The sequence below is a fragment of the Haliaeetus leucocephalus genome, unplaced genomic scaffold (genome assembly GCF_000737465.1).
Source record: "Haliaeetus leucocephalus isolate CR32 unplaced genomic scaffold, Haliaeetus_leucocephalus-4.0 Scaffold76, whole genome shotgun sequence".
NCBI lineage: Eukaryota > Metazoa > Chordata > Aves > Accipitriformes > Accipitridae > Haliaeetus > Haliaeetus leucocephalus.
This window is the reverse complement of record NW_010972512.1, coordinates 1,271,074-1,285,285: the sequence shown is the minus strand read 5'-3', so window position 1 is coordinate 1,285,285 and position 14,212 is coordinate 1,271,074. Positions and strand designations below refer to the sequence as shown.

Genomic DNA, 14,212 nt, shown 5'->3' with positions numbered 1-14,212 from the left:
CTCGGGGGGCCCCCGCGGACACCCCCCATCCACGGAGGGCCCCCCCCCCCCCCAACAACCCCCCCCCCGGCGCAAACCGGTGTCTCCAGACCACTCCCCCTCCAAGCAGGGAGGGGAACCCCCAACCCCTTTGGGAATGTGGGTTCCCTCACCCCCAGACTGACCCCCACAGGCAGGGCTAGGGACCCCCAGACCAATGTGCCCCTTGGATTGGCACCCCTGGGCGGGCAGGTTTGAGGGCCCCTAGCCTGGACACCCCAAAACAGCGTCTCTGCGGTGGGTGCTTCCTGGTACCCCCTTGGGGCAGGTTCCTGGGTACCCCACCCCTTCCCTGGGCTGGGGGCCTGCAGGTCGTCTCTCTTCTCCCCACCCAGGGTGGGCAGGAGCAGGCAGGAGGTGGGCATCGCCCTTTGGGTAGGCAGAGTAGGTCGCCGCAGGCAGGGTACCCCTAAGTCCTCTGATGGGCAGGGCTGCCCCAGCCGCCCCGGCAAAAGCCCCGCTGCCTATGGGGCAGCAGTGGGGCCGTGTCCGCCTGCCCGGCTCTGGCAGGAGCCCCTGGGCTGCCTGCGTGGGTGGGAATGAGCCTGGGAAGGGAGGAGGCCTGCAAATCGGAGGTGGCTGTTGGAAGCCCTCAGGTTCTCCCAACACTAATTTTTTTGTCTGTGTGAAGCACTTTTTAATGCTGTAATATGCCTCGACACACACAGGAAAAGATTGGCAGATGTCCCAAAAAGAGCAGTACTACCTCCATTTTACCCACTGGGACCTGCATATCCGTGTCCCAGAGATTCTCCTCCCGAGCAGGACTGCCCGGCCTAATCACTTTAGCAGAGCCTGGTGGGGTGTTGTGAGACCGGCCTGTCCTCCGAAGCCCGCAGGGGTGGTGTGGCTGGTTTTCCCTTGCTGCTTCCCTCTGAAGTCTGGTTCGCCCTCTCTCTGAACATCATGCTCTGTAAAATAGAGGAGCTGCCTCCTGCAGCTTTTGTGGTCTTCTGGGCAGTAGTGGAGAGCGGTGGAAGGTGGTGACCGTGTAATTGCTCGTTACCAATGCCTGTCAATGCGTCTCACCGTAGTGACGCTGTACGGCGTGTTCACCAACCACTACTCTGCGAATGGCCCGTCTCGCTGTCTGCTGCTGGAGCTGCTGGATATCAGCGTGTCCGAGCTGCTGCTGCACTCCAGCAACCAGGGCTGCTCCATGTGGATGATCCAGCATTGCGCCCGAGACGTTCTCGAAGCCCTGGCTTTCCTGCACCACAAAGGCTACGTGCACGCAGACCTCAAGCCGCGCAACATCCTGTGGAGTGCAGAGGAGGAGTGCTTTAAGCTCATTGACTTTGGACTTAGCTTCAAAGAGGGGAATCAGGTTTGGAATGTGCTGCTCTTGAAGCAGTTGGCTCTGTGTTGAGTTGTGTGGGTCTGTGACGCTTTTGGCTCATGCGTGTAGAAGTCGACGTGACCTGATCAGAGTAGTAGCTGAGCTGGTGCTGAGGGTTTCCTGGAAAAGGCTGAAGTGTTGTCTGGCCCTAGAAACAGAAGCTCGTGTTCCTGTTCTCCTTGCACGTCTCTGGTTTCTGTTGATGTCTTAGCCTTTGTGCTACACATGACCACAAATTCCAAAGTTAATGATGCACTGAAAAAAGTGGTGTCTCGGCTTCCTGGGAAATTTGCTAGTTTTCATGTGGTCAGATGAGTGGGAGCACCCAGATCTGTAGAATTTCCTTTTATCATCCCTTATCGTATGTAGTAGTAATCCAGGCTTCACCATCAGCCTCCCCAGTCAGTCACATTATCTCTGGCAGTGTCCTTGTGCTTGTCTTTACTTTCATCCTATCTTCAGCACATTCCCTTCTTCAGGAAGTCCGGATGTTTTTTTCCCATGTCGTTGTGTTGACAAAAGCCCATAGTCTGGCTGTGGGTAGGCAGTGTCCATTCTTTACTGACACGGACAGATATCTGCCTGTTCTGCTCTGCTTTTCCCATTTGCTGGGCTTTCACTCCCTCTTCATGCTGTCACTTTTTTGTTTTGGTGATACTGGATTTTGCAAGTTTGTCCTTGCCCTTTTTATTCTCTTCCATGGCCTCTGATGAAAGCAGAGCGCCTCAGGAGGTTCTGCGGTTTTGTTCCATAGAGCTTCCTTTTACCCCTCCCTCTCTCAGTAACTGCCTATGAGGGGTATCAGTAAAGCTTTTTCATCAAGCAGCCTCTTAGCAAATTTGCCTTTAATCACTGGGTGATGGGCAGTAAGTCTGGTAAATGAGGTGTGATTTTTCTGTGCAGACATTGTCCTGGCTTGTCCCTACTCCATGCACTCATTTATAGTTTTTAAATTCATAAACTTTTTTTACTGGTTTACCTGGTATTGACGGTACAGCCCACTGATCTGTGAATATCAGAGGATTGTGTGGGTGACCTGCCTCTGAATTCTTTGGTACAGGAGCTGTTTTTAATGTTTGTACTTCTTAACTCCTCCATGTTGTTCTTCAGTTCTCCCACGTTCTTGGCTGAACGCTGATTTATGCTGGTAATCTGTTGCTGTCTATCAGCAAAAAACATTCTCCTGGTGTCCTATGTCCAATACAGATTTATTTTTTTTTCTTCAGGTCAGTGTTTCGCTGCTTGCTCTGTGAGTTGTCTCGTAATAGTTGATCAGGTGTTTTATTTGCTTCTATGGTTCCTTCCAATCTTTGGGCTGAGTTTCTTTTGCCCATTCTCAGAAATATGCTGGCTATATGGGTGAACCTTCTGACCCTGCTTTGAATGTGCACCGGCTGTCAGCTTCCCCTCACCACCCCTGCCTTGGGCAGCAGCATATGTGCATGATTTCCTTATCTGAGTCAAGAGTACACTACTTTTATTTGTGACAACTCTGCCGAGCTTATCCTTGCATAACTTTCCCTCTGCTGTTACTGTTTAACAGAGAACGGCTGTACATAGAGCAAGGTCTCAGCGACTTACATCTCTCAAAATGCTTTAGATGGTAGGAGTGAAATTCCATCTTGCAATTTTTGCTGGTGGCATTGACCACAGTCTTTTCTTTATCTCTAGATGTTGTTTGGTGGGGCTGCTAAGCTTCTGCTTTTGCCATGCTAGAGGTTCTGCTCTTTGCTGATAGGAGGAGGAACGCTGATAAGCAATTTGTGTATCAATTTTTTTTTTTAGTTCATAAAACGCTTTTGAGCTCTGTTGCCTGAAAATGTCTTTTGTGAACTTTATTTTCAATCAGGGAACCAGATAATTTTGGTTTGAAAATATTCCCCTGGTAAAAATTCACAGTCCTGTGCCTTATCCAGGAAGTAGGCTTGCATATTCTTCTGTCATTCCTTGAGTTGCATCAGTGTGTCTAAAACAAGCCCTCCCATGTCTTTGGACACTTACAAGACTTGGCTAGCCAAAGCCACAGCTGACTGATTGGGTATTGGCTGTGTGCGGGAGGCTGGACTAAAGACCTTCAGAGCAGCCCCTCCAGCCAGCACTTGTGTGATTCTATAATTTCCTGTTTTCTTTTAAGCAGGCAGTATGTGCGCATTTTATTTTACTCTGCCAGTCATGGCAGCTGGGCAGGTATTGATTGCTGCAGTGCTTCTGGCTGCAAAAGGGAGAAGGAAGAGGTGTGTGGGAAGTGCCTTTGATAATTCCCTTGTCTGAGCATTAGGTGCCTGCTTCGTTCTTTTGATGTTTTGTTCCAGAGGACATCACTAATGGCAGCTGTTACTGATCCTCAGTGTTCAGACTGGGCTGTTTGTGCTCTCATGCAGCTGATGTGGGAACATGTTGTGGGTGTTTGACCCTTATCCTGAAACTTATAGTGTCTTCTGCGCTTATGAGGGGTTAATGGGCCAGTCCACAGTGACATCCAGCCTCTTCCTCCCAGCAGTGCTGTCTTTCAGAGAGATCAGATGTTAGTGGGATGCCTGCTGTTTTGCTGGGAGATGTTTTCTCTTCCAGACAGTCTTGGTTTTTTCCTCATCAACACAGCAGTATAGCGAGTTGAACTGCCTGCCTAATGTGACTGGCTGTACAATGCTTTCTGTCAATTTAGCAATAGTATTTTGGTGACCCATTTTGAAGGGCCTCTGTGAACTGATTTAAGGGTAGAGTGGAGAACCTCAATCTGGAAAATTCACTTTTTGTGTATGTTTGATCTTCCGTAGGATGTGAAATATATTCAAACAGACGGGTATCGGGCTCCAGAGGCAGAACTGCAGAACTGCCTGGCGCAGGCAGGGCTCCAGAGTGAAACGGAGTGTACCTCTGCTGTGGATCTGTGGAGTCTGGGAATCGTTTTACTGGAAATGTTCTCAGGAATGAAACTGAAACATACAGTCCAATCTCAGGAATGGAAGGTGAGCAAGAGCTGCTGCGGGCATTTTTGCTTGCACCAAACGAGTCCTCCTGCTTCTTGTTTGTAACCTGGATTTGTGAGGTAGCATCCGGCAACTAGAGAGTGTTTCCAGGATGTTTCTCTAATCCTATTGCCTTGAGAATTAAGGTTCCAGAGCCTTACATACCCACCTGCCCTGTGGGACTGGCATATCTGAATGCTGCCTGTGTTCAGGTTACTGAAAGCTGAGGGTTCCAGGAGTCTGTGCTCGGAGCCTGTGTCTTGCCAAGATTTGAGAGTGAGTTGTGCTGGCTATAGTGTGGCACAGAAGGAAGAACGAAATGGATGGCTGATGGCTGCCAGCTAGTTCAGCAGCACGATGACAGAGGAATTATTTGCTGGGTTTAGTCTAATGTTAGCTCTAGTTTGGGGATATTCTTGTAAGTCTATGTGCTGAGAAAACAAGAGGAAGGCTCTGTGTTGTGAGCCTGGAGCCTCACTCTGTCCTCTGTTCTGTATGAAATAATTTTGTTTTGTGTTCCCCTTCCCGGTAAGAGTATCCTTTCAGCATCATAATGTCCACAGTAACGGCAAATTTGCCTGCATGTGGAAATTTCCACCTTTCACACAGGCAAATAAGAAAAACTTCATCTGATGTGGGCCTGCTGGTTTAACGTGTGAGGCTGGAGCATTGGGGATCTTTCACAAAATGCCACAGTACCAGAGCCCTCTGCATCTAGGCCAAGAAATGATGGGATATTGTAAGCTTTGTGCTGGTCTTTTTTTTTGCTTCCCTAACCATTGTTTCTTTTTCTTTCCAGACAAACAGTTCTGCCATCATTGATCGCATATTTGCCAGTGAAGGGGTGGTCAATTCAGCCATTCCAGCTTATCACCTCAGAGACCTTATCAAAAGGTATCTTATCGTATTTACTAACTGTGGCTTAAAGATGTGCTCTGTAAAGTCTCATGCCTTGTTCTTGGTAACTTACAGTTGACACCTAAGACTTTTTTTTACAGGTTGGTTGGTTTGTTTGTTTAAATCTCCCTGCCACTGTGCTGGTAACAAGTGCAAGCATTAGCAGAGATGCTTCAGCTCCTCTGATTTTGGCACAGTTTGGAGTAAGCACATAAAGAATATCAGTCATGATGTTCACCGTTTGCTGTTTCAGTGCTTTGCACTTCCTGCCAATGAGGTTATATTTGGGGAAAACTGGAGACTTTGCTGCTTTAGGGGAGTATTGTCAGAAACGAGGGAGGGGGGCAGACAGTGCTGCTTCTCCACTGCTGTCAAGATTCAAATGCACTTGCACAGCGCTCTACTGAGAGGTCTGCCGAGGGGAATTGTTTTTGCTGTCCTGTGATTCTGCGCTGAGGCTACAGAGTGAATGAGGACACAACTTGGCCACTGGTAAAGCTGAGTAGGGGATGTTCTCAGGCAAGCCCTGGGCTATTAGCTGCTTTGAATCCCATTTGTGGAAAGATGTGGGAGCTCCCTGGAGTGCCATCACTTTCGTGAGACTGCATGTGTGCCTGAGAGGTGGGCTGAATGGCCTGGGGAGGTGGAACTGGAAGGTGTTGCGTTCCTTGTGAACTTGTAAGTGAGCAACCTCTATCATTTGGTGCTGAGAGACATTGAGATGTCTGTACCAAGTACCCAAAATGCTTTTAGGGGATCCTTCTGGTGTGCTTCAGCTGTGAATTGGAAGATGTGCTTCTCACTCTTCTCTTTGTACCATAAGCACCCCAAAGATAGGGTATTCCTCTGTACTGGCTTCCAGCCTGAGTTGAATTTGTTCATGCAGAGTGTTACATGCAATAGCATAAGGTTGTCTTCTCTTCCAGCATGCTTCATTGTGACCAAGGAAAGCGAGCCTCTGCTGAGAAGGCTTTATGCAGCCCATTCTTCAGCATTCCCTTTGGTAAGCTGTGCGCATCAGCCCTGCTTGCGGCTTTCTCAGCATGTACTGGAAGCAGCACAGAGTGCAGCTAAATTGTGTTGTTTCTGGTTCTGGCGTTGTTGCTGCTCCTTTGCTCTTTGTGGTTCTTGCCAGCCTTCTGTGGTACCACGGCAGGCAGGTCGGAGCGATGCCTGTGCTCTCAGTGCTGGCCTGCCCCTCTAGCCTTGCGGGCTATTGCTTTTCCCTGGTTGGACTCCCATTAAATTCTGCCCAGATCAAACTGACCAAGAGTGTATTGGCAGCAGCATTCATCTGAGGGGACAGAAGTAACTGAGGTATTTACCCAATATTGTGACTGTTAAGGTGCTTTTGAAGAGTGCAGTGCTATTTATGGTGAGTGGATGGTTTTTCTTATGCCAAGTGTTTCCCAGTTCAGAAGCCAGGAATGTGAGTGACTAGGGCAGTGGCTGGTGGTAGCATCTGCTGCTGCCTCCTCTGCCCAGGTCGAATAGTCCCGGTGTGTGTTCTCATGGTGCGAGTCTATTTTTGCAGTGACTGGCCTGCCTCTTCTGATGCCTGTGTGGTAGGTCAGGGACAGATGTTACTGTTGCTTTCATCTGGCACTTTCTCTTCAATTTAACAAAATGGTGGTGTTTCCCCAGACCCCGCCCCATGTGGGTTGCACGCTGTCAGCAAAGATGGGCTGAGACTGCCCTGTTTAGGCTTGTATCCCTCCCTGTTTTCTGTTCCAAAAGCAACACAGTAGCATTCTCCAGAGCCTGTCTGCTTTCAAGAACACCAGTGAAGAGCTCTGCATTCAGCTTTTCTGCAGCATAAATTAATGCTTCAGGCATCCAGCTTCTGGCTGGGCTAGCGTTTTCCCTTGAATCTTAGCCCTGCTTTTCTTAAGCTGCTTGGTGTACCTTGCAGTGAAGGTTGTTAAGTATTGCCTCTTGAGGTCACGTCAAGATACTGGCATTCCTGTGTATTAGGCAAAGGTAACAATCTCATTCCTGTTTTCAGATTGCTCTTGCATCTCAGAAACTGGGACTGTTGTAATCAAAGCCACCTTCCATAGCTGAACCTTGCAGCCAGTATTGCTTTAGAGCAGAGGGAGCAGTATATTGGCAGTACTTTTTGGTCTAGTTTTGAACACACGGGCCTCTAACTGTACCTAGGAAGGTGCTTCTGCGGTTAGTGCTACAAGTTTACATAACAGCTTCAATTTTTCTTAGTTCTCTTTGCTGGTTCTCTTCTTTGCCAAACTTGTACATACGCTTGTCTGCACAAAGAAGCATTTACTGTTGCTTTCCTAGGAAGTCAGAAAATGATCTGTCATTGCCTTTCACTTGGACACGGTTTTTCTGTTTAGAACAAAGACAGCTGAGAATGGCTTTCCTTGTCATTTACAGCCAAGTCTTGACTTTCCAGTTCATCAACTTCTTTCCTGAGCTGCTTGCAGGCTCTGTGTTGTCAGTGTGGTTGGTATCACCTGGCACTTTGAAGAGGAGTGGAGGGACTGGGCAGAATGTACCTCCTAGGGCAGAAGGGTATTGCAAGAAATGCATTTGTCAGTTGGTTACAGGAAGACCAGATGACTCTGAGTCTTAGGAATTGGTTTGTCTCCCTCTGAAAAAAGGCATGTGAAATGAAGGACAGACTGACTTGAATAAAAGGGGCAGCGTATAAGACCAAGGCAACACTTAAATGTTCTTTCAGTCCCCCGTTCATCTGATGTTGTCTCTTGGTTGCTAACAGTCCTGTGGAAGAATGATCCCAGAGGTTTGCTTGGAGCTGGAACATGCCTGATTATCTGAATGCAGCACCTTTCTTTGAAGGGCTGTCCCTGAGCACTGTCCGGGCATCATCTAGACTGATAAGGCCTTTCATACTCTAAGCTTTTCATAAGGACTCTTCCATGTCAGGCAGGAGGAGATTTATAGTGTGTGTGCTTGTCTATCATTTCCTCTTGCACTATGAAATCAAGACCTTCTGTCTGCACCTGGTAGAGATGTCAGCTCCCTCGTATGTGTTGCGTGCTTAGCTTGGAAAAGTAAGTATTTCCAAGGAAGTAATAGCCCACTACCCTTGCAAACGTAGTGAGAAGGCTGAGACTGGAGAATTGGAGCCATTTCTTCCCTTTTCTCTCCCCTCTGTCACTGTCAAGCAGGAGAACTGTGAGGTACTGCTATTGTGTTTGGCTCCTGTAGCTACCAATACAAATAAAAACACTAACACTCTCCAAATACTGCAGGGTGGGCTCCCAGATCTTAAATTCATGACTGGCCTGCCAGCCCCTTTCACGAATGTGAAATCAAGCTTTTGTCCGTGGAGAAGTGACGCTCTCCCTGCTGCTTTGAGTTTCTAGGGGACTGGGTGTCCTCTCGGACGTGACTCTCAGTTTGGTGTTAGTCTGTCCACCTTGGCTGTTTCCTTCTTCCACAGTATCTATGGTACACTGTTCCAGGCCATCGTGGAGCTGCCTGTTTTCTAAAGCCAAGCGCCCCATGGCAGTGGGCTTTATTTCTGCTCCTGTAGAGTTGTTCACAGGATCGCTGCTCACCCACCTTTTGGCCACCTTCTTGTGGCCATGCCTTATTCTATAGCACTGCATTGTTCAAGTAACTAAATAGTTTTCCCCATTTCTGTTGCAAGATTGTATGACGGTCTTCAAAACAGTGCATTGCAGTTGGATTTTGAAGGGGGGAAGGTTTACATGGTGTTTAGGGAAGAACTGAAAGGTATCTTAGAGAGAGCTGAGGCTGGTACATTAGTATAGCTTAAGAATTGGAGTTACAGAAGCTGACTGGCTTGTTTTCAGCTTGTCTGGTGGCAGTAACAGGAGAGGCAGGTTGCAGGGTAGTTCTATCATCTTCTCACATCTCCATATATATGGGGCAGTTTGCTCAACTAGCATAGGTCTTGAGGTCACATCAGTTTCTGAATCTGAGCTAAGTAGACAATAATTCTAGTCTTAATTTCTGCTAGCTTTGTAATTTTAAAAGCAATTTCAGGTGCTGGCCTTAGTATAATTGCAGAGTGCACTGAACCCTTTGGAAGAGTGTCTCAGTGCATAGGTGAAGATAAGTTGGAAACAGGGAGAATACAGGCTGTAAATGCAGGTAATAGTGGAGAGAAGCAAAACCGTACTGCAAAGAGCAGTAAGTGCTTGTGTATGATAGTGCATGTTGAGTCAACTTCCTGTTTTCTTGCTCCTTTGGACTTTGATTTCTTTTCTTTTCTCTAATTCTGTGGGTGTCAAACAGCTCCCCATATCGAAGATTTGGTGATGCTCCCCACGCCTGTGCTGAGGCTGCTAAATGTTCTAAGTGATGCTTCTCTGCAGTGCGAAGAAGAATATGAAGGTTGGTGCAAGCCATGTGATTTCCATATAGGAATGTCATCTTACAGACTCTGTTTTGTTTGGCTTTGGGGATGCGAGAGCAAGCAGAAGAGCAGTTAACAGGTGCAAGAGCAGCAAACGAAGAGCTGCGCAGCTGAGATTTGGTACCAAGTGGGTCAACTGCACCAACAGATGATAGACTAAAAGATTGAGACAGAAAGCAGAGCTTGTAGTGAGTTCTTGAAGGATCCCAGATTTGAAAAAAAAGAAAAAGTTTATTTTTATTTTCTTCTTTGGTTAAATGCCCATAGACCTCATAATGTGTTTGTGGCTCTGAGCTTCTGCTGGATGTGTGCAGGACTCTTGAGCCCAGTAGGAGAGATCATTAAAAGTTTGCTAATGAACTTATCCAAGATCTCAGCAGAGAACTGAAATATTTCATTGGAGTTCTTAAACTGTAGCAAAAACTATATGTGGTAGGTGGCAAGGCATGCTGGTGGAATTTGCATTTCTGCTTGCTCTCAAATCCATGTGAGTGGCAAAAGTTAGAGAGCTCTAGGGATGAGAATTTAAAAAGCTGGCTTCTGCTCACACAAAGAAGGGTTTGTGGCAGCTACTTTAGTTCCCCTCCTCCAAGCGCCGTAAAAAAAAAAAAAAAAAAAAGGCACTCACAAATCCGAAATGTTTTAGCTGCTGGAAGGCCAGGCTTCGTGTGCAAGGAAAGGCACTGTCCATGTGCTCCAAAGCCTGCTGTTGGGGATTCATCTGGCCTTCATTTGTTTCTTGGCTCATCCTAGTTTTCAGAGTGAAAGACAACCAGCTCTTTCCTTTCTCAGATATCCTGGAAGACATAAGGGAGGAGTGTCAGAAATACGGACCGGTGGTTTCCTTGCTTATTCCAAAGGAGAATCCTGGTAAAGGCCAAGTAAGTGAATGGAGGGAAGAGGCTGTGTATTCCCACATACGCTCCATGTGCTGCAGGACTGCTGCTCAGCTCCTGGCAATCTCCTGGCTGATGACAGTACTATAAATAGCTGGTTATCTTGAAGGACAGCACAGGTTCCCTCCTGGTTATGTAAGGTTGCCTAACCTGGGAGGTGCCCAAACAGCTTTAGCAGGGGAGCTGGGATACGGGAGGGAAGGGGAGAAGCCAATGGGAGAGGAAGCGTTGAGGATGTAGAGCATCATCATACTTTCTCCCACCTTACCAAACACTCTCCCCTTAGAAATGAGGAGCAAGAGTTGAAATTCCAGTTCAGAGATACAGCCCCTTCCTTTTTTTTAGCTCCACTGCTCTGAGCTCAACCAAGGATAGAGGGGAAAAATTCATTCAGGAACTGTTTCCCTGGTTGCAGGGGCGAGAGGGGGCAAGTGGCATGCTGCACTGGAAGTCCTATTTCTCCTCTGTCTCTTTCAGGTCTTTGTTGAATATGCAAATGCTGGTGATTCCAAAGCTGCCCAAAAAATGCTGACTGGAAAGATTTTTGATGGCAAGTTTGTTGTGGCTACGTTTTACCCACTGAGTGCCTATAAGAGAGGATATCTGTACCAAAACTTGCTGTAGGCAGTAGCAACAATCAGGAGAGTTGTCTTGTTCCTCTTCCTCACATGTTTTACAGTTGAATGTACAAAAGAGCTTCCTAGCCCTGCTTTTGAGTCATCTGTGAAGGAGAGATGCAAAGGACTTAACTGGGCTTTGAAACCTTTACTGCTGCTTTGTGATGTGCAGAGGAGGCCGGGATGGCTTTCAGCGTGTGCTTGTGTGTGTGTTGTGCTTGCTCGTTTACATTGGGTGTGTGGCTTTGCCCCGGCGGGCACTTGGGTGGCAGGAGTGATGACTGTGGGAGCCTGGGAGGCTGAGCAGATCTTGGCAAGTGTTTTTAAGTCATTTGAAGTGAGACCATTTAAAGTCTTGGCCTTAGCACTTGACTTTGCTCTAGGGAGAGGATTTCTTTGATGAGCTTTCCTATAACACATGTGCTCTTCTTCAGTGTGGGGGAGGATGAGGAAGGCTTGCCTGCTTTTTGTTGATACCTGTAACAAATAAAGAAGCAGAAGCACCATCCTCTCTAAACTGGACCAGGAGGAGTTTTGAGTCTTCATGTCATGTAGAGCAGAGGGAGGCAGTGAAATCAGATCTGCTGAGCCTAAGGCGTTACCCTGTCACCGCTTCGCGACCTGAGAAGAGCCGTCCGTCTGGCCTGGCACAGACGGCATGCTGGGCTTAGGCAGCGAGGTGTGGGTGATGCTGCCTGCGGTGAGCTGAACTTGCTTGTATACCTGGGGTGGGCAGGGACTGATGGTTGGTTACATGTTGTCAGAGCAGTACCAGCCTCAGTCCCGACACAACCTGTAAGCACTTTGTAGCCTGAGGTGATGTGAAAACCCTGTCGTGTGGAGTCATCTTTCTAGCATATACCCTGTGCTGGCACTGATGCTCCCTAGCTCTGATGCCAAATCATCTGTAATACGTAAGCGTCTTTAGGTGATATTTTTGGAAAGGAGTGCTCCAGCACGCTGTATTCTTTGTGTCTCAGCAGGACTCCTGCCCTGTGAGTCTTATAAGAAAGAACAAGTATTTGTCTGTTGTAGGTCCCACGCTTGGCTTTTCTGTGTTGTGCATTTTGGTTTTGCATTAACCCATTAGACTTGTAGATTAGAAGCACTGACACTTTTGGTCCTTCACAGGTTACACAAAGGGCCTGAGGCTATCTGAGATCCTGTATGGAAAGGGCTCAGTCAGTCATCAGACTTGACTGGCCAAGAGAAGGTCTTTTCCAGTGTCAGGGATAACAGCCACATGCTTTTGGGGGAAAAAAAATACCTGGGCGAGCAGCATCGCTGTTCCCCCCAGAGCATGCTCTCTGCTCACGTGGCTTCAGTGCACAGGCAGAAGCTTGCTCACGCAGCTACTGGCATGGGGTAGGCGGTGGCTGTTTCCCAGGGGTGTGCAAACCCATACAGCCAGCGGAGCCTCTCCCTGCAGGGGTGGGCACTTTGCTCCTGGTGAGCACAGCGTGAAACAGCCCTACTGAGAGGGGGACCAGCGTATTCTGGCTTGTGGCCCTGGTACCAGCTTTAGTGAGGAGGAGAACCCTCGTGAATTCTTTTTCCAGCTGAAATACTTGTGGGCAGCTGCCTGAACCATCCCTGAACCATCTCTGACCTTCCCTGGAATAATACCTGAATTACCTTGCAGTTTACTTTTTGCATCTTGCTGATGCTGGACTTCCTGGAATCCTGCACTCAAAAGTTCCTCTTGATTATCGCCCTGTGCGTGCATGTGCGGTGTGTCAGCAGATCAATGTCTGTAGCATTTCACGAGTCTGCGTTCCTCTCTGTGCTGGTGTAGAGTCCTGTCTACTGTGGCCCTTCCCAAACTCCCCCCGAAAGGACCAATCTCTTTGAATTTTTCTGTTGCCTTTGAGGTGGTAGGTTTTCCAGGAGGAAAAAAAAAAATAAAAATCCCACAATGAGTTTTAAGGTATGATTTGCTGATCAGACTTTTTCTGGGAATGATGCTACTTTGGTGTACATAGCTTAAAGCAGATTTGCGTAGATGGGGCGTGTGATTCATTGCTTTTAATTTAACTGTCTTGCAGTGAAGCACCTTTAGTGTCTGGGAGGAATTGGATGATTAACTGTGTGAGGGGTTTTCCTATGTGAAGACCAGTATTTAAAGTACTCTAAGTATTGGTAGGTACTGACTGACGTCCTCAGCTCCGAGTTGTTGTTGTCCCTGGTGGACTGAGCCAGGCGTGAGAGTACTTTGGCCCAGAAATTCACGTGTTGAATGCTGTCATGTCAGCAGCATTAAGCTGGCTCTGTGTGTGTGCTTGTCAGCTGGCACCCGAGAGCCCTTGCCCTGCTGAGTGCCAGCCTGTGTGGGGACCTAGGGAGCTCCCTGGGGTGTGGGGCGTGAGGTCTGTCACCTATAGCAGTATCGGGACAGGGAGATGCCAGGGTGCAGGTGCAGAACTTAAATGCATTTAAGTTCTCACATGCATTTGTCTAGGACTGTGAGCTGCTCTGTCATCTTTCAAGCATATCTCTATTTCAGTCAGAATTATGCTTTGGATTTGCAACTAAAGATAAAGAGTGGTGCCAGGATAAATCTTTAAAGAGGAGCTACAACCTGTTCCTGCAGCATAGTAGAGCTGTACCACCAGAGTTTGGCTGGGTTTTTTTTGTTCAGCTGCTTTAATAGGAGCTAAATAAATCTTCAGGATGCAAACTCCTGCTACCAGATTTTCTCTCCAGATGCTCATTGACCAGGCTTGAGCACTGAGCTGGGCAAAAATCCCAAAGCTGCTTTTTTTTATTTTCCTCCTGGCAAGAGTTGAAGATGCTGATCTCTGTCCTGTCACTGGATCCAGCCCCTTGCTTCCCTTTGCAGGCTGTGGGGTACAGGGAGGTTTAGAAGATCCTCTGAGCAGAAGTATTTTATCATTATCCCTCACCCTCTGCCTTCAAAGCCTTTTTCTGTCAAGCTAAGCTCACTCTGGTGTCTCAGTGATCTATTGGTGGCTTGGCATAAGTTTCAGACCTGCTAAAACCTGTGAATTTCTTAACTCTAGATTGTATCTGAAGTGTGCATGGTGATTGAATCCAAGGCATCTGTCCTGGTGTGTGCCTGGATGGGC

At 47.8% G+C, this 14,212-nt stretch overlaps 1 protein-coding gene across 1 annotated transcript; it reads left to right on the top strand.

Annotated features, from left to right (window-relative positions):
* Window positions 1–1,042: 1,042 nt before the first annotated feature.
* On the top strand, window positions 1,043–13,028 carry UHMK1 (U2AF homology motif (UHM) kinase 1). The gene is made up of 7 exons (XM_010581010.1): window positions 1,043–1,366; window positions 4,156–4,347; window positions 5,147–5,241; window positions 6,171–6,247; window positions 9,493–9,591; window positions 10,406–10,494; window positions 10,987–13,028. Exons 1-7 carry the CDS (start codon window positions 1,058–1,060, stop codon window positions 11,131–11,133), a joined length of 1,008 nt encoding a protein of 335 aa, XP_010579312.1. The 5' UTR covers window positions 1,043–1,057; the 3' UTR covers window positions 11,134–13,028.
* Window positions 13,029–14,212: the final 1,184 nt, after the last annotated feature.